Genomic DNA, 20958 nt, shown 5'->3' with positions numbered 1-20958 from the left:
GTAGGCGTTGATCAGCTTGAGCAGTATGAGGTCGAAGTAGTCGAGCCACTGCGGCCGGGTCTAGACAGATGACCTTGTTACCTGTGTCGCAGGTAAGGCCTGAGCCACGTGCGGGAGGCCGTGGTCCACGGCGCGCATGACCTCCTTGCTTAGGGCCCCGTAGGCGTTGATCAGCTTGAGCAGTATGAGGTCGAAGTAGTCGAGCCACTGCGGCCGGGTCTAGACAGATGACCTTGTTACCTGTGTCGCAGGTAAGGCCTGAGCCACGTGCGGGAGGCCGTGGTCCACGGCGCGCATGACCTCCTTGCTGAGGGCCCCGTAGGCGTTGATCAGCTTGAGCAGTATGAGGTCGAAGTAGTCGAGCCACTGCGGCCGGGTCTAGACAGATGACCTTGTTACCTGTGTCGCAGGTAAGGCCTGAGCCACGTGCGGGAGGCCGTGGTCCACGGCGCGCATGACCTCCTTGCTGAGGGCCCCGTAGGCGTTGATCAGCTTGAGCAGTATGAGGTCGAAGTAGTCGAGCCACTGCGGCCGGGTCTAGACAGATGACCTTGTTACCTGTGTCGCAGGTAAGGCCTGAGCCACGTGCGGGAGGCCGTGGTCCACGGCGCGCATGACCTCCTTGCTGAGGGCCCCGTAGGCGTTGATCAGCTTGAGCAGTATGAGGTCGAAGTAGTCGAGCCCCTGCGGCCGGGTCTAGACAGATGACCTTGTTACCTGTGTCGCAGGTAAGGCCTGAGCCACGTGCGGGAGGCCGTGGTCCACGGCGCGCATGACCTCCTTGCTTAGGGCCCCGTAGGCGTTGATCAGCTTGAGCAGTATGAGGTCGAAGTAGTCGAGCCACTGCGGCCGGGTCTAGACAGATGACCTTGTTACCTGTGTCGCAGGTAAGGCCTGAGCCACGTGCGGGAGGCCGTGGTCCACGGCGCGCATGACCTCCTTGCTTAGGGCCCCGTAGGCGTTGATCAGCTTGAGCAGTATGAGGTCGAAGTAGTCGAGCCACTGCGGCCGGGTCTAGACAGATGACCTTGTTACCTGTGTCGCAGGTAAGGCCTGAGCCACGTGCGGGAGGCCGTGGTCCACGGCGCGCATGACCTCCTTGCTGAGGGCCCCGTAGGCGTTGATCAGCTTGAGCAGTATGAGGTCGAAGTAGTCGAGCCCCTGCGGCCGGGTCTAGACAGATGACCTTGTTACCTGTGTCGCAGGTAAGGCCTGAGCCACGTGCGGGAGGCCGTGGTCCACGGCGCGCATGACCTCCTTGCTTAGGGCCCCGTAGGCGTTGATCAGCTTGAGCAGGATGAGGTCGAAGTAGTCGAGCCACTGCGGCCGGGTCTCGGGGCGGCGGCACAGCCAGATCAGCACCTTCACCGCCTCCGCGGCCGCGCGCTCGTTCGCCGTCGCCCAGCCTACACAATAACAAGGATTCAAACTGTCAATTTAGACGACGGTCTGGCCTAGTGGGTAGTGACCCTGCCTGTGAAGCCGCGGTCCTGGGTTCGAATCCCAGTAAGGGCATTGTATATCGCCGCTATACTTAATCAACCTCGTATCTGCAACACTCATTTGATGACAAAAACACCCGTATTCCGAATGAAAGAAAAGCGACATTTCCAGGCATTGCAGATATGAGGTTGAGTAAGTATAGCGACGATATACGGGTTGAAAATACAGGGCGAGTTGGCGTTGGGCTGTTTATCGACTTGTACGCAAACAGTCACATACATAGGCTATTAAACGATAGTTTACCTGAGGACTGTTGGGCATTCGAAGCGTTTTCCGAGTTCTCCTTGTCCCCAGCGGTCTCGTCCACCGCTAGCGTCGCCAACGCCACCCGGACTATGTTCCTGTGAAGTCAAATTCACATTCATGATAGCATATTACGCGAAAATCTGCGTAGGGGGCGCCGCTACCACAATCAGTCACAATCTAAATGTAAGGCCTGAGTGGACGCTCATGTTGTGCGTGCAGCGGGGCGGGGCGTGCGGCGTGCATGTTAAACTAATGCGCACGTATAGGAGCGGCCTTAGTGCACGCTGCTCGCGTCACGCGTGAGCCCACAGCCACGCTGCACGCGTCGCCGAGCGAGCGTCCACTCAGCCCTTACACTAAGGGTCTACCGCAAACTAAAGTCTATTTTTTTATTCGGTAGACTGAAATGACAGAACATGAAATGTCATTTCATACTATTAGCTGTCATTTCTGTCTACCGAATAAAAAAATAGACTTTAGTGAGTCGAAATTTTGTTAACTATACTTTCTATAACTCTTGCATATTCGAGCGATAAAGAGGCGGAGAGTTTCGATTTCGCGTTCCCCGGTAGGCCCCTTGTAAACCAACCGCCTTGATGCATCAATGTCATATTTTATTGTCTGTGAAAACTTGTCAAAAAACACTTTAAGGCACAGTATGTATAAGTTATTCTATGGTTTACGATGGGTAGGTTAGTGCTACACTCTTATCCAGTAATACCCCCTATTATCTGTAATGACGAAAGTTATTAGAATAGCCAAAATAATACTAATTAGATATTTCTTACTTGAAGTGCGCGTGTCGTGTGCCGAGTCTACTTGTACAACTCACTTGAAGTATTCAGAGGGCTTGCGGCAGTCCCCGTACTTGAGTATCTCGTGTGTGGCGAGTAGGAGCCGCTCCCACTGCTCGGGCGGCGCGTGTCGTGTGTCGAGTCTACTTGTACAACTCACTTGAAGTATTCAGAGGGCTTGCGGCAGTCCCCGTACTTGAGTATCTCGTGTGTGGCGAGTAGGAGCCGCTCCCACTGCTCGGGCGGCGCGTGTTGTGTGTCGAGTCTACTTGTACAACTCACTTGAAGTATTCAGAGGGCTTGCGGCAGTCCCCGTACTTGAGTATCTCGTGTGTGGCGAGTAGGAGCCGCTCCCACTGCTCGGGCGGCGCGTGTTGTGTGTCGAGTCTACTTGTACAACTCACTTGAAGTATTCAGAGGGCTTGCGGCAGTCCCCGTACTTGAGTATCTCGTGTGTGGCGAGTAGGAGCCGCTCCCACTGCTCGGGCGGCGCGTGTCGTGTGTCGAGTCTACTTGTACAACTCACTTGAAGTATTCAGAGGGCTTGCGGCAGTCCCCGTACTTGAGTATCTCGTGTGTGGCGAGTAGGAGCCGCTCCCACTGCTCGGGCGGCGCGTTTTGTGTGTCGAGTTGGCAGAGGGCCTCCAGGACTTCTTGCTCGCGGAGGCCGGCTAAAGTAGATAAAAAAAATTATTTTAAAATTCGCCAAATGAATAAAAACGTGACTTCTAAAGTGTCTTTCAATAGCACTTGCTAACTATGTAAACAAACCGCCATACTAAAATTGACACTGAATGTCAATTTACTAGTAACTTTTGTTTACATAGTTAGCAAGTTCTATAGAATGACACTTTACTCCATAACTTCTAAGTGAGCATATTGTGGAAATTTCTTATAATGTACCGAGCTTCGTCGCGTTACTTACATTTGGTTATTAGGAACCCGTTTTCATCAGTTTCGTACGGTTTCATCTTGTCACGACATAACGCCGAGTTGTAGTCTCTGGGAAAGATACATTCATATAAATAAATTAATATTATGAGAAAATCCTATAACTACAACATACATGTACAATTGATTGAAATAGGCTTTAAGATATTTATTGTGTTAAAAAAATTGTTGTATTGTATCTTGATGAAAACAATATTTGTATTTTTAATAAAAGAATTCCCCGAGTGAAACACAAAATTTTTCACCATGCCAACCCGAAGAAAATATTAACTATAAGATATCAAACAACATCAAACCAAATCAAATCCAAATGTATGTCATTAAATATTTATCATTCAAAATCATCATTTATAAGTCAATTCTACCAGCAAACATACGAAAACAACTCAAAATTTGCATTTCATTACTTTGCCTCACTTGTGAATACCTTTAAACGAGAAATTCTTGTATAATTATTAATACATACGAGTATATTTCGGGGATCTCGGAAACGGCTCTAACGATTTCGATGAAATTTGGTATGTGGGGACGAAAAATCGATCTAGCTAGGTTTTATCTTTGTAAAAACGCGCATACATGAGTTTTTATATGTTTTCCGAGCAAAGCTCGGTGTCTCAGATATTGTGAATAAAATGCAACTCTGCTATCAGTGTTTGAACAATCAAGAAAGCCTTTACCAGTTGGTGTGGTGAAAGTTTATTTATTTATTTTATTTAAACTTTATTGCACAAAATATATACAACAATGTACAAATGGCGGACTTAATGCCAAATGGCATTCTCTACCAGTCAACCATAGGGCCAAACAGAGATACCTTCAATTGGTGCAGAGAGAGAAAATATATTGAGTGAGTTAAAAAAAGCAAACTATACTTATAAATTACATAAATAAATAAAATATATAAAAACTACCACATATAAAATACATACTATAAATATAATAATGATGGATATTATTCGAACTGTTGCTTTAGCAATGCTTACGTAACATCCGCTTGAAAGAAAACATACTAGTAGCTTGTCTAATATTTAGAGGGAGTGAATTCCAAAGACAGCTAGCCTGGACGGCGAAAGAATGAGTCATGAAACCAGTACCATAGAGAAATATAATAAGACAAGAGTGCTCACTCCATACATCAGTTAGATTATTAATTTCAGTGTTTACATTGTAGGGACTGCGTCCTACATTCGCCCAAGCTTAAATGATATTAAATAAATAATTAAATAAATTAAATTTTTGCTCTTCCCGTTATACGCAATGTGCATAGCATTCGTGACGGTAACTTTGTTTATTTATTGCCGTTAGGGATAAGCTTGTAAAAGTATTGTAAAATGCATTTCCTTTTCCTTGTCGGCACTGACTCTTTGTTTGTCCATTTTTGTTTTATTTCTTTGTCGGTGTCCGACTACCTGTTGTTAAATTTAAGTAATAAACTAATTTGTAGCCAGCGTGAGAAACGCTAGGACCCGGCATGTGCAAACCGTTATCGGTCCTGTACCGCTATCCCGATGAGCCTGAAGCTTACCTGCAAAGTTATGGTCATCGGAATCGCGGGGAGTCAGAGGATAGTTCTGAATTAGAGGTCAATTCGTCGAGTTGTCCGAGACCTTTATCACAGGTCGAGCTTGATTTTATATCGCTCCCTACTACTACTAGTTAAATATTTTAATTCCGGTTAGTTTAGTTTTTGAGTAGTGTTAATGTAGATTAATTATTTTTCCGGAGTCTACACTTTTATTTACAATAATCCCAACACCTTAGTATGCATACCAAACCCCGTTGCCAAAACATCTAGCATCGAGTAGCGGAACTATCAGTACCTCAACAACATAAGACTTTCCGGTCGGTGCTACATCTATTGTCAATTAGCAGTACTGATAGTTCCGCTACTCGATGGTAGATGCTAATAGTCTTTTTGGTACTAAACCTGATGTATGGAGTGAGCACTCTATGTATTTTTTTCTCTATGCCAGTACGGTGAGAAGGTATGGTCAGTTTGAGAATGAGAGTAGTGTTACCCATGAGGCGGGAGGTGGTGGTGGTGCGGCACGGGGGACGACTCCTTAGTGCTGGTCGCCTCCTCCGAGCTGTCTGCCGACGCGGCGCGCGCGCTCTCACTACGGATATATAGTTTGTCAAAGGACTGTCTCATTTCAAACATAGACAGAGAGAATCATCTTAACCCTTTGACCGCCGTTGGCATGTATACAAGACAACGATAGAACGATACACTGGCGCCGCTGTCTTGTATACAAGACAAAAATTCAACCGCTCGGTAAATGTGGAAAAAATATCAATTATAATTTTTTTTACACTCATGTTAATGTTTTAGGTCCTTGTTTAAAAAAAATTGCATTTATTGCAGCTATAGAAATCCATTCTTTTATAATAAGGCTCTCAAAAAAATTGCTCCAGATTTCAACGTTTTTCTTGTTCCTCGTCGCCGTTGTCTTGTATACAAGACAGCTAGGGATGGGAATGTTAACTCGATATGAGAATATTCAAAATAAATATCAAATCGCAAATCTGGTTTTATTTAAGCATTTGAACACTTGTTAAATGCCAATTGGTGGTAACTAGTAACTAGAATACGTAAAACGAGACGAGAGAGACAGGCATTAACTATAGCTGAAGTTCAGGGAGCTTCTTCAGCTGTTGATAGTAGAGTCAGACAAGTAAATCTGTCCTTGTGGTTTATTTGCAGAACAAAAGATTCATTTTAAGATGATAGTGTAGTGGGGAGTGATACTCTGCAGTGACCGCTTTGCACAAGAATGGTACAGGCGGACGCTAGGACTATATGACTATATACACTATATACACTGACTAGTGTCGCCTAACTATGAGAATGTTATATTTGAAATTGACGAAAAATTGACATGGTAGGGACTGTAGGGAGGATGTAATACGGGAACTGAGAAGCTCATCTAAGGAACATGTCGAATGTGAAACATGCATTCCCGAACATTTCCGATCCCCACCCTTTTCCAATATTATTGTTCTTCACTCATTGACAATTCAATTAACCCACGTGCAATTTTCCCCAATGCAGTTCCGGTACTTACATTTATATTATCGTCACACGATGCGCGGCTCTAACGTTACGCTTAAAAAGTTTACGTACCGACAAGCGCTTACGCCGTTGACCTAGAGACTATTATTACTTAATCCGCGCGGAAACAGTCCTTGTCGGTCTGCACTGCGGACAGTCCATGCGCGCCGTTGTCTTGTATAAACGACTTCTTGTACAGCCTAGTGCGGTGATGTTACGTCATGAATCGATATTGTTTAGTGGTTGTTTTTAATGATAAAGACCTTTATTTTTAACATTGTCGTGTGTAAAAAATATGTATAAATTTTGGCATTTTCGAAATAAATTAAAGTTGGATAAGAACAAAGCCAAATTGAGAAGATTTTTACCATAAATTGTAAATATCGATATCACTATTTGCAATCCCTAAACTTTTTATTAGTTGTTTACTTAAAATTTGCTCTGGCGTGTGAGTGAGCGTCTTTGCGGACTAGGTCCGGCGGCCAAAAGGTTAATCTCACACTAGTACCTAGTTACCTACTATACTTCGTTTTTTTTAGCATTAGAAATAAGGTAAACAATCTTGATGTGTCTTTTAATTGAAAAATACATTTTAAAAATAAGTTACGGTAAACATGTAACAATTATGAATCTAATACGATCTTTTATAGTCTTCTGCTTTCATAAGTAATTGTTATTGATTTTTAAAAAGTGGTTTTCAATTAAAAGACATGTCAAAATCGCTTACCTTCTTTCAAGTTCTTTCTAATGCCAGGCGTGTCTCACTCCGCGATTTCGTCGCTTTGCTACAGGTAGCTAAAAGTACATCCGTTCCACACCAATTTTGGGGAAAGCCATAAGCCGCGCGTGGCGCTGTCGCCACCTAGCGGCCATATCTGTGCTGATCGTAACAGACGCGTTTTGTTAGAGAGTGAGTCTTCTGTACTTAGTACTATTATTTATTCTGTGGCCAAGGCAAGACGTAAAACTTTAGACAAACCACGGGCGGTAATTCGTAAAATTCGTAAAACCATTATAAACACTTGCGATCAGGAGCATTCACGAATTCGCCTCCCTACGTATGTAATGTACTATTTCCAAATTGACACGACAAGATACCTTAGTAATTAAATTAAAATTAACTACAGAATATGTACAACAGCTTCTTAGAACAAACAGTAGGTTGAGCCCGTGTCGTGAGGATTGTGTGGCATTAAGCATAAGATTTACCAAATAAAATGCGAAGGATACAGGATAATTAGAAGCAAATACTTATCACTGTGGAAATCAGTATTTGACTAATGAAATAATCATTTATTTACAAACAAAATATATACAGTGGTATTACTAAAAGAAATTAAAAACTAGCTTATATGAGGAGTGTCTTTTCAAAAGGGTTTATTTTTTCTGGGAATCTATTTCTAAATTGGACCTTAAGTTTTCTTGAGCAAGGTTCTCTCTAGAAGTACCGCTAAGAAAAAAATAAACCCTTTTGAAAAGACACTCCTCAAATCTAAAATAAGCTCTTGAGGTATTGTACCAAGGACTAATTAATTTTAAATACAAACTTCTGTCGCTGATTGTACAGTCGGCATCAGATATATCGGAGCGGTCAAGGCGCTCACAAATATCTGAACACGCCTCTATTGTCAAGGCGTTAGAGTGCGTGTTCAGATATTGTGAACACCTTGGCCGCCCCGATATATCTGATGCCGACTGTACAGGCTTATGGCTGGATCCAGCCCGTTAGCTTTTACTTTTGGCCCACAAAAAGGAAATACAAAAAAGTAACCACTAGATTTTTGTTATTATAATTTGTTTAACCCTTTATAGGGCAAGCGTCTCAAAAAAGACCACCCTATAACATCGTCTTTTTGTATTTTTTTCTTGTACATAATTTTTTGTGCTATAGATTGGCGATGAGGCTTGAATTGAGGATTTTTTTGAGCCTTGACCGTTAAAGGGTTAATTTCCTTGCTAAACGAAAAAGAAGTAAAAGAATCAAAATAAGAACCGAAAAACCGAAGGTCCGTCCTTGGCTTTTGGGTTCAAGATTTCGAAACCCCTGTTTTAGACAGTAATTCAAAACAATTCAGTGAATATATCCATTTTTAGTGGACTATTCTTATGATTATTACTTACGCATTATAATGTCCGTTCGGTACCCCGTTGACGCCCTTATTAGATAGCGTGACGTCAGACATCTGACTGATCCCGGAGTCTTTGCTCGACATGTGGTTCCCGCACTCAGCTGTAACATATTCACATATTAGGATCAAGAGTAAAAAATGTTCCCCATGAATACAACTTTGAATAGTTAAATCAAGGCTAGGAACCGGTTTATTTCGGTTTTCCTCCGAACTTTCATAAGAACGGGAACGTCTTAAGTACTTAATTGTAACCTAAATAAACCGGTTTTTTCGACGAACGGTGGTGGTGTACCACGTAGGAAGCAATCGACATAGGAAACCGGTTTATCGATCTAAACCGATTGATATGGTAATAATTTTATGGAAATGTTCTTCTAAAAACCGGTTTAAAAGTAACGGTTTTTCGAGCGAAACCTAAATTTAAAGGTTTTGCGCCAAGTACATGATAACGGTTTGTAAATTTAACCGTGGCAAATGGTTAGGTACAGTCACGCTCCGTGATCGTTATGCCGTTTAGGGTTCTAGCTAAATTGGACATTAAATAGCGTAAGTATTGTACAACCAATTTAGGTAGGATCTTAAATCGCAGAGCGTGATAGTACATTTGGTTTATTTTATTAATTACAATTTATTTGTCCAATGTGTATTTGCGTGTCATTTTGCTTAGTGAGAGAGTGAGACGTTACCTACCTAACCAAACCTAACACACACTCGATAAACCACGAATCTAGTATTTTAACTGGACCAGGCATGAGGGGTGGGGGGAAATAACCGAACGGGATAGTCTAAAGCTTTGGATTCCTCCGAAAACGGTGCCGTAATATGACGGCCGCTATATAGCGTTGAATGACGTCACTAGAACGTTGTCTATGTAAACAAGATGGCGCGGTTTCCTAGACAGCGTTACGTTACGTTGACTGTCAACGTAACGTAAAGCTTTGGATTCCTCCGAAAACGGTGCCGTCATATTACGGCCGCTATATAGCGTTGACTGACGTCACTAGAACGTTGTCTATGTAAACAAGATAGCGCGGTTTCCTAGACGGCGTTACGTTACGTTGATTGTCAACGTAACGTAAGATGACGGCCGTCATGACGGTGTCGATAGTTTCGTGAACGTTTTATTAGATAGCGGTGACGCCATTTTGGATAAATGACACGAGATTTGAATAAATGATTCCGTACTACGATTATTTTCCTCTTCTGATGATATTTCATCCTCCAAGTAAATTATAGATGATCAAGCAAATCATGTCAGTAGGAAAAGGCGCGAAATTCAAATTTTCTATGGGACGTTATCCCATCGCGCCTACATTTTTCAAATTTGCCGCTTTGAGCTTGGTGGATGACGGTGTGTTATGACGCCGTGGTACTTTCCACATGTCGCCACCGTAAAGACGGCCGTCTTTTGCTGCCGCTATATGACGGCCGTCATATGACGGCACCGTTTTCGGAGGAATCCAAAGCTTAAGATGACGGCCGTCATGACGGTGTCGATAGTTTCGTGAACGTTTTATTAGATAGCGGTGACGCCATTTTGAATAAATGACACGAGATTTGAATAAATGACACGAGATTTGAATAAATGATTCCGTACTACGATTATTTTCCTCTTCTGATGATATTTCATCCTCCAAGTAAATTATAGATGGTCAAGCAAATCTTGTCAGTAGAAAAAGGCGCGAAATTCAAATTTTCTATGGGACGTTATCCCATCGCGCCTACATTTTTCAAATTTGCCGCTTTGACCTTGGTGGATGACGGTGTGTTATGACGCCGTGGTACTTTCCACATGTCGCCACCGTAAAGACGGCCGTCTTTTGCGGCCGCTATATGACGGCCGTCATATGACGGCACCGTTTTCGGAGGAATCCAAAGCTTTATGTATCTTTCAGTAGGAGTAGCAGCGAAAGCGCTATTATTGTTTGTCCTTGTCACGGTCTCGCATTTTTTTAATTCCCCACCATAAATTAGTATGGATTATGGTAGGCAACAAATAAATCCGACCAATCATAGTGTCACATTGCCTATGTTTTGTCCCTCACGGACGCACGCGTATACCACACCTATTAGGATCCTACCATCTTTTATATTAAAGGAAAAAATGGAAAAGTTACGCTTCCGGCAGGACTTGAACCCGCAACCTCCGCAATCCGTGCGTTGCTCTTAACCAATTGAGCTACGGAAGCCTACCAGGACATCGCAAATCTTTCCATCCCTTCCCTTTAATTGCGGAGGTTGCGGGTTCAAGTCCTGTCGGTAGCGTAACTTTTTCCATTTTTTCCTTTAATATAAAATTTTGAGTATCGTTCGCAGACGTATCTGCTTGTAAAAATTTTTATCCTACCATCTATGCCAGGGGTGTCCAAACTTTTTTACCTGAGGGCCATATTGCGCCTCAGAATTTGGATTTGGACTCGGGGGATGGGTGTGTATCTGGTTGTTGCTGTTAGGGCTGAACATCTGGAGCCTGGCTCCCGCGTGCCGGATTGGAACGGATTGGGTCGGGGCCAAGGCAAATGTCTACTTAGTTCTGTCTTACCGTTAGCGTGTTGCGCGGTGTATGTGTGTATCTCGGTGGTGGTGCGCCTGATGCGTGAGTGCACGTCGTCGGCGCCCGAGTTGGGCGTTGCGGAGGATGTCCTTAACGGAGAGTCGCTGCCAGCTGCACGGACACATCAGCTTTAAGATATGGCGTAAGACATCACTAGATGGCGCTTAAATCGGGTTGGCCGGTCGAAGTATTTAGCAGATGGCGCCATCATAGCTGACAATCCCCAGAATAGGCTACATGACTAATTTTTTTTTATGGTATCAATCGATCGGGTTTGTTTTTAGGATCAAATGTCTATATGGGACATTAAAGTAACACAAAAGTCAGAAATTGTAGTCAAAGGCCGACAGTCGCACTTCACTCGCGAAACGGCCTATACAAAACGGCCAGAGGCCGTGACGTCATCGCCCATCTTGTAGTATGGACAAAACAAGAAAATTGCGTTTTTGTCGGTGAAATATTGCGTTTATGTATATAGTTGCTATACAATATTTTTTTTGGTGAAATGTAAGGAATCGAATGGTACCCTTACTTTTATCGTTTTTGGAAGTTAAAAAAAACTTAAATTTTGAAACTTTCAGGTCCTGTAATTTTGTATATTTTCAATATTTTATTTTAATATCCACATTATTGTGATAAATTGCTCGTTTGCTATCTATTTTACTAGATTTTGTTATAAAATTCAACATGTGTCAACATCCCTATTGAGTCAATTTTTTAATGTAATGTAATGTAACGTTTATTTCAGACAAACAGTCCATATACATAACAAATTACAAAAATAATGAAACAAATAATTAATCACAAATTCATTAAATTAATTTCTTCTCAGGTTTGGACATCGGATGATGGTAGCACGTAGGAGGAGACAGGGTCATTCGAAACATGATTTTTGGATGACTTAAGGGGGGTCAAAAATCGTCAAAAATAGACGACGTAATTTATGAACGGCCCCTTAGCCAAATTTCATAGAAAAAGAGGCAAGTTATGATGGCGACATCTATGCAAACCTTTGACAATTGCCAACCCCATTAGAAGGAAAAGATTTGATATCAATTACTCTAAAAAATATATTTCTGTTTAAAATGTTGCTTGCATGATCCCTCAGCATTTTATATACTAAAATTATACTGCTATGGTATGCTGGGTATCGATATATAATTGAAAATAAATGGAAATTAGACACGTTTTCGTGATTTAGAAAAATTACTGTCTTGGCTGATTGAAGACAGTAATTTTTCCACCATTAAATTTATTCTAAGCTGTCTATATATACACAACAATTCTATATATTTTTTAAGTATTTGTTGTCCAAAAACGTCAGAATACTCACTGCTCGAGGTTCTCCTGACGTGTTGCTGTAACACCCCGTTGACTAACGCTTGTGTGTCGGGCGACAGCTCGCTCATTAGCGCCGTAAACTAGAAGAATAATATTTAGTTACAAACTATCTACAAAATGGGTCCTAGAACGATATACAGGGTGCTTCCTGTAACAGGAGCAATAAATTAAACTAAAGGCTATACTCCTCAAACTGACCAACATTTGTTCAGCAACTTTTAAAAATTGTGAATCCTTTAGACTTCCTCTTTTTCATACAAAATAAATATTGCCTTTAATGTACGCTGACATCAGTGTGTTTGACATTGCTTGTCACGCTTTAAACATAACAAAATTTGCAATACATTGCGTCTTCGAATAAACTTTAAAGTGTAATAAAAATCATAACATGAGTTATTTTCGAAAGTTGCTGGACAAATGTTGGTCAGTTTAAGGAGTACAGCCTACAGTTTAATTTATTGCTCCTGTTACAGGAAGCACCCTGTAGATAAATATGAAGACAGACACATCAGCGAGACATTCTTTCAGTCTAATAAATAAGTTGCAAATTTTATAATTAATCAACTTTCGGTCCATGTATCCAATCTGTCTTGCGTTGGCCCTATGATTAGTTTGGAGTCTTGTTATTATTTAAATACGTCATAAATCCCCTAAATACGGAACCCTTCATGGGCGAGTCCGACTCGCACTTGGCCGCTTTTTTTAGCATTAGAATAAGACTACGCGATCTTGACGCGTGTCTTTTAATTGAAATACGTTTTTCAAAAATCAATACCTAACTATTACTTATGTAAGCAAAATATGTAATGTAAATAATTGTATACGATTCATAATACATATTTAATTTGCCGTTTCTTATTTTTAAAAAGTGTTTCTCAATAAAAAGACACGTTTAGTTGTTCATCTTAGGCCCACTTGCGCAATTCCACTAACCCGCGGTAAACCGGTTAAACCTGGAGTTACCATGGTCACCAGTACAATTTGACACCGAGTTAAAGGTTTAACCGCTGAACCCCGGGTTATTGGGATCAGGGATGTTGCGAACATCCGCATCCGCAACCGCGGAACTTCCGCATTATTTTCAACATCCGCATCTGCATCCGCATCCGCATAAAATCGATGCGGAGCTTATGCGGATGCGGATGTCGTACAAGTTGGTACAGGAACGTCTTAGCGGCGGCGTAAGTGCTAGGTAATTTCGTCCAGAAAAGTCGGCCAAGTTACCGTTTATTAAATATACCGCCCCAATATTCTTGCTCAAATACTAAACGTTTCGTTTTTTTTAATAAAAAAATACTAAAAATGTAATATTTCAAGGTTTTTAAGTACGTAATCTTGACATCCGCGTCCGCGGATGTGAGCCTTTAAATATCCGCATCCGCATCCGCGGATGTCAAAAAATTTGCATCCGCAACATCCCTGATTGGGATGGCGCAAGTGGGGGTTATAGTCGGGGGTTTTTTTTTTAATGTTTAATTTTGGCATAGAGAAATATAGTAAGACAAGAGTGCTCACTCCATACATCAGTTCAGACTATTAATTTAAGTGTCTACATCTAGCATCGAGTAGCGGAACTATCAGTACTGCTACTTGACAATAGATGTAGCACCGACCAGAAAGTCTTATCTCAACAGCATAAGACTTTCCGGTCGGTGCTACATCTATTGTCAAGTAGCAGTACTGATAGTTCCGCTACTCGATGCTAGATGCTAATAGTCTTTTTGGTACTAAAACTGATGTATGGAGTGAGCACTCTATGTATTTTTTTCTCTATGATTTTGGTTAGGTTAATACATAATTGCGGATGTAAATAGTTACCGGCACAGGGTTACAGTCGTAGAGAGCGGCTAGCGCGCGTCTCGCGTTGAGACGCACGTCGGCCGCGCGCGGGTCCTGCGCGTGCGCAGCCACTTTCACTAGAGCCCGACCCGCCACGCCCGTGGCGCCACCTGTTGGAGAAACTAACAACTCTGCCTAAACAAACTTATGATAATACGCTTACGGTAGATGTCGCTATACTTCGTTTTTTTGGTATCATCTTGGGTGGTCCTATTCGTTTTTCGTCAAGTTCTTAAATTAGTCCTATTCTGCTTTCGTCACTCATTCTACATTGAAAGCCACCGACGATTGTGACGAATGTAGAATGAGTGACGAAAGCAGAATAGGACTAATTTAAGAACTTGACGAAAAACGAATGGGACTACCCAAGATGATACCGTTTTTTTAGCATTAGAAATAAGGTAAACGATCTTGATGTGTCTTTTAATTGAAAAACACATTTTAAAAATAAGTTACGGCAAATATGTAACAATTATGAATCTAATACGATCTTTTGTAGTCTTCTGCTTTCATAAGAAATAGTTATTGATTTTTGAAAAGTGTTTTTCAATTAAAAGACATGTCAAAATCGCTTACCTTCTTTCAAGTTCTTTCTAATGCTAAAAAAAACGAACTATAGGGTGCCCTTGACCCATATGGAGGAAAGATTTGCTGGCTATGGATGAGGTCTCGGTGGCTCAGATGGCGGAGCGCTGGAGTATCGATCCGGAGGCGGTGAGTTCGAGTCTCACCCAAGAGTCTAAGACAGTAATTTTACCACTTCTAAATTTATTGTAAGCTTAACAGCATCGTTCGCAGACGTTTCTGCTTGTTAAAAATTTAAATTAAAAAACTTATGATAATGTTGCTAATTCGCTCATCACTCATATAGAGACGACCCGCTTGCACACCGAAGTGACTATTTCTACCAGTCAACTAAAATAACAAAGTAAACGAAGATTTTAATTGGGTATTTGACTACTAGTCAAATCGGTTTCTTTTTTCGAACTGTCAAAACGATTTTGCTACTATGGAATTTATATGAAACACTAGCATGTGACGTCACAATCAAATTACCTACTCTTTATAGTTTAATACCGGTTTTAAAATATAAATTGTGTCTAATAATAACTGCTGTCTACGTTTCTATCTTAATCTTTTCGTACTTTATTTCATACATGGTGTAAAATAATTTATTTTACAGTACATATGGGGCTACTTTTCCGCACTAGTGCGTAAAATAGCACTTTTCATGCGTATGTCGAAACTTTAAAGTGTCATATGTACTGTAAAACGTTGTTCGATACACGTGCGAATAGGTAATTCGCAACTCGTGTCGATTTAAAACACTCCCTTCGGTCGTGTTTTAATTTATCGCCACTCGTTTCGAATTTCCTCTTTTTCGCACTTGTATCGAAAATAACTATTAAATACTACTCAATAGCGAATATTACGCGAAACTCTGCATAGGGGGCGTCACTCCCACAGTAAGTCACAATCTAAGGGTCTACCGCAAACGAGAGAGTCGAAATTTTGTTATCTAACCTCTCTATCACTCTTGCATATTCGAGCGATAAAGATCCAGACAGCTGAGTTTCGATTTCGCGTTTCCCGGTAGGCCCTTTGTAAACAAACCGCCTTGGTGTATCAATGTCATATTTGATTCGTGAAAACTTGTCAAAAAACAGTTTAAGGCACAGTATGTATAAGTTACTCTATAGTATACTTAAGTCACTAGTGCTGCACTCTGGCGGCAAAACTTTGCAGTAATACTCCCTATTAAAGTTTGAATGACATTAAATAAAAGATGAAAGTAGACGAATAGAAAGAACAAGTAGGTACATTAAGAAGTGTTGGTGGCTTAGCGGTAAGAGCGCGACTTGCAATCCGGAGGTCGCAGGTTCAAACCCCGGCTCGTACCAATGAGTTTTTCGGAACTTATGTACGAAATATCATTTGATATTTACCAGTCGCTTTTCGGTGAAGGAAAACATCGTGAGGAAACCGGACTAATCCCAATACGGGCCTAGTTTACCCTCTGGGTTGGAAGGTCGGATGGCAGTCGCTTTCGTAAAAACTAGTGCCCACGCCAATTACTAGGTTGCCAAGCGGACCCTAGGCTCCCATGAGCCGTGGCAAAATGCCGGGACAACGCGAGGAAGATATACGAAAAACAAATAGACATACATAAACATACATATAAATATCTATCTAATACCTTTAAACGAGCAATTCTTGTTTATTTATATATTTATTTATTTATATATATATTTCGGGGATCTCGGAAACGGCTCTAACGATTTCGATGAAATTTGCTATATGGGGGTTTTCGGGGGCGAAAAATCGATCTAGCTAAAGTCTATTTTTTTATTCGGTAGACTAAAATGACATTTCATAGTATGAAATGACATTTTATGCTCATACTATGAAATGTCATTTTAGTCTACCGAATAAAAAAATAGACTTTAGGTCTTATCTCTGGGAAAACGCGCATTTTCGAGTTTCTATGTTTTGCGAGCGAAGCTCGGTCACCCAGATATTATATATATATATAGAAACAGAAAGAACAAGTAGATTACCTTGCAATGCCTGCGCGCACGCATTAGGCGTGCAGTAGTCGTGCGCGAGCGACGCGAGGAAGCGCAGCGCGGCCGCTTTGGTTTTAGCCGTTGGGGCGGTCGCGCCATCCGCCAAGAACCTACACATTACAGTCTTAGTACTTCGAGATTCAGTCCAGAAAAAAAAAAGAAAAAAGTTAGTCCATTTATTTGTTTGCCACAATACACACAAGATATTCAAAGTACAACAGTGACATACAAAAAAACCGGCCAAGTGCGAGTCGGACTCGCGCACGGAGGGTTCCGCACCATCAACAAAAAATAGAGCAAAACAAGCAAAAAAACGGTCACCCATCCAAGTACTGACCCCGCCCGACGTTGCTTAACTTCGGTCAAAAATCACGTTTGTTGTATGGGAGCCCCACTTAAATCTTTATTTTATTCTGTTTTTAGTATTTGTTGTTATAGCGGCAACAGAAATACATCATCTGTGGAAATTTCAACTGTCTAGCTATCACGGTTCCTGAGATACAGCCTGGTGACAGACGGACGGACGGACGGACGGACGGACGGACGGACAGCGGAGTCTTAGTAATAGGGTCCCGTTTTTACCCTTTGGGTACGGAACCCTAAAAACGATCACAATAAAAAATATATTTCACAAAAAAAATCTAATGTCATTATTAAAATTGTAAAACGGGACTTAATCGCGTATTCAAGTTTTAAGATTAAGGGCCTATTTAGACGATGCGAGAACTCGCATGCGAATTTCATTACATTGCGGGTTTTGATCGGTCGGTTGAATTGGACGTAACAAATAGTCCGCAATGTAACTAAAATCGCATGCGAGTTCGCGCGCCGTCTAAATCAGCCCTTACTCCGGGAGTCTTCTCCGAGACCACGTTGACAACGCCGTCCTCGAAACGTCGGAGGTAAATCTTAAAACTTAGATACACGATTAAGTCCCGTTTTACAATTTAATAATGTGTAAAAGTCGTGAAAGTTTCAATCAGTGTTAAATCTAATGTCATTTACCTAAAAACAGCTTTTAGACATGACAAAAAAGACGGGAAATCGAGATCTACCAGCCTCGTTCTGCTAAAGCGCCTCACATAGCTCGACTATTTATTACGCAGTCGGTCGGCAATGCCCTATTTCCGCCAGCATTCGTAGTTATATTATCTAAATGGGTGAATAAACTGTTTCTTGTCACTCGTTGCCATGGTTACATTCCCCTGGGTCACTCTTTAAAACCTGATTTTTAGGCATTTAAATTCTCCAAACACGCTCTTTGTGAAACTATAAACCCTTTCCATTGAGGGTCGTCTACCAAGCGTGTCAGAAGGTGGTGTACAATGTCTTCTAACAAACTATGCTACTATTGTCTCTTGGCTGACCGGACAGAATGACAACAAGAAATAGTTGATCCACCCAAATACATAAAACAGTCGCGTTATATGACTGACATACAATTTAACTTTATTAGCAAAAAAAAAACAACTGTGTTTCTTTCCGGCACCTTCTCGGGGCTGTCCGGAAATCATGAGATCTTTTAGATTTTTAGAGGGGGGGGGGGGGGGGGGTCTAAGGAAACAACATGAGACTTTCCGGTCGGTGCTACATCTATTGTCAAGTAGCAGTACTGATAATTCCGCTACTCGATGCTAGATGTAGACTGTGAAAATAACAGTATTTTTGGTACCAAAACTGATGTATCACTCCGAGCACTCTTGTCTTACTATATTTCTCTATACTCTATATGTTGAAGATATACCTGAATATGTTGTGCAGCTGTAGCTCTGGCGGGAAGCACTCGTGTATCACGTCGAGCGTCTTCATGATCTTGCTTTGCACGGAGCCTAATATGTCCGTCCCCAACTTCATCAGTAACCTGCGAACAACATTTAATTATATCATACTAGCGGCCCGCCCCGGCTTCGCACGGGTTAACAAATTGTACATAAACCTTCCTCTTGAATCACTCTATCTAATAAAAAAAAACTACGCATCAAAATCCGTTGCGTAGTTTTAAAAATCTAAGTATACAAAGGGACAGATAGACAGCGGGAAGCGACTTTGTTTTATACTGTGCAGTGATTATTATATCAAAATTATTCTTAATTAATTACGCATTTATGAAGCGACGATAAAGTGATTGTCTTTGATTTAATGAATAAACGAATAGACGCAGTTACGCAAAAATGATCCGAAATACAATATTCATTCATGGAAATGAATATTTGTTATTTTTGACAGGTTTATATTTTAACACGTTCAATGCGAAGCTGCATTTTGTGAACTCGCTCTCAGTGCGTTACAACCCATGAGAGTCCTGTATTGAACTTTCTCGCTGTGCGGTACAAGTCAATTACAGCCTGTATGGAGGGGTTTATATTTTACCTAAAATATCTTTACTAAATGTATTTATACTTAATTTAATTATAATAATGGTTAGTCTAATAACTAATCTACCTTATATTACCTTCGCCGAAGTTGATGACTGTTGGTTGAGCTTTTATAGAGGAATTAATCAACAGGTCAAAATTGACTTGTAACGCACAGCCAGGACGGGCTCAGGTAAAAGTGTCGATGATTCAGTAGTGATGGGAAAGATATATAAGAGCAAATATATCGAATAATTTAAATTTTTTTTTTACTATATATTTTAAGGCAATTCTTACTGATTTGAATGTGTATCATTAAAACAGTCCAAACATATTTATTTAACATTCCAGAACGTAAAACTTTCTTCACCTTTTTGTCTACTTTACAGTGTTCATTGTTTGCTGTGTACCAATTATACATTTCTGTATTTGATATTTTTAATTCAAATATATTGTCTAATATTCTTTGTGACCGCTTTCTTCTAGATGCATTCATTTCTATGCACAAAAAGAAATAAACGCGTGTATTGATAGCAGAGTAACAACACTAATGCACTCTGCCCTTACCTGCAGTGCTATACAAGGCCGTACACAACAGGTCATATAGGTCCTGTTCCGCACTGAATAGCAAAAATTTTAATCTGGTGCGCACAGGTCATACGTGACCTGTTAATTAATTTATATTCTGTCAGATAGAAAGTTAAATGACAAATATAAATGTATACTTGACTATGTAAAGCAATTAAAATATCACAACATTATCGCCTTCGCATCAAGGGGATGTTACGTATTTCGGACGCCGCACCAGGCGAAAGTTCAGTACAGGGTCAAAATTACCTGTTTCGCAGTGAACGTGTTAACAGGTGCTTGTTATTCTAACGTTTGTACGTAACTCCGGGCCTGTTGCACAGAACAGAACCATCACACAACTAGCACAGACAGACCAGCAACACAGACCAGGAATAAGCCGTTTTTACCTGAAAAGCAGCTGGTACAGCCAGTCCTTGAGCTGCTGCCAGTGGACCAGCAGTTCACAGACAGCATCCAGGAGTAGGCTGAACACCTTGGTGTGCTCCACAAACTAGTTGAGCAGTTCCGTACCTGAAGAGCAGCTGGTACAGCCAGTCCTTGAGCTGCTGCCAGTGGACGAGTAGCAGTTCACATACAGCATCCAGGAGTAGGCTGAACACCTTGGTGTGCTCCACAAACTAGTTGAGCAGTTCCGTACCTGAAGAGCAGCTGGTACAGCCAGTCCTTGAGCTGCTGCCAGTGGACGAGTAGCAGTTCACATACAGCATCCAGGAGTAGGCTGAACACCTTGGTGTGCTCCACAAACTAGTTGAGCAGTTCCGTACCTGAAGAGCAGCTGGTACAGCCAGTCCTTGAGCTGCTGCCAGTGGACGAGTAGCAGTTCACATACAGCATCCAGGAGTAGGCTGAACACCTTGGTGTGCTCCACAAACTAGTTGAGCAGTTCCGTACCTGAAGAGCAGCTGGTACAGCCAGTCCTTGAGCTGCTGCCAGTGGACGAGTAGCAGTTCACATACAGCATCCAGGAGTAGGCTGAACACCTTGGTGTGCTCCACAAACTAGTTGAGCAGTTCCGTACCTGAAGAGCAGCTGGTACA

At 41.6% G+C, this 20958-nt stretch overlaps 1 protein-coding gene across 1 annotated transcript in view; it reads right to left on the bottom strand.

The window, feature by feature from the left end:
- The window catches only part of LOC134658989 (CLIP-associating protein), a 76571-nt gene that overhangs the window by 8403 nt on the left and 47210 nt on the right, over positions 1–20958 (bottom strand). The window contains exons 24-34 of the mRNA XM_063514596.1: positions 18721–18837; positions 16968–17086; positions 14389–14519; positions 12563–12650; positions 11218–11340; positions 8668–8776; positions 5513–5611; positions 3469–3545; positions 3070–3214; positions 1747–1844; positions 1195–1406 (exon numbers count right to left, since the gene is read on the bottom strand). Coding sequence (XP_063370666.1) covers positions 1195–1406; positions 1747–1844; positions 3070–3214; positions 3469–3545; positions 5513–5611; positions 8668–8776; positions 11218–11340; positions 12563–12650; positions 14389–14519; positions 16968–17086; positions 18721–18837 — 1318 coding nt within the window. The remainder of the gene's footprint in view (positions 1–1194; positions 1407–1746; positions 1845–3069; positions 3215–3468; positions 3546–5512; positions 5612–8667; positions 8777–11217; positions 11341–12562; positions 12651–14388; positions 14520–16967; positions 17087–18720; positions 18838–20958) is intronic.

Source organism: Cydia amplana, chromosome 24 (genome assembly GCF_948474715.1).
Source record: "Cydia amplana chromosome 24, ilCydAmpl1.1, whole genome shotgun sequence".
Lineage (NCBI taxonomy): Eukaryota > Metazoa > Arthropoda > Insecta > Lepidoptera > Tortricidae > Cydia > Cydia amplana.
Note: the sequence above shows the minus strand (reverse complement) of the source record. Positions and strands in the feature narration are given on the sequence as shown.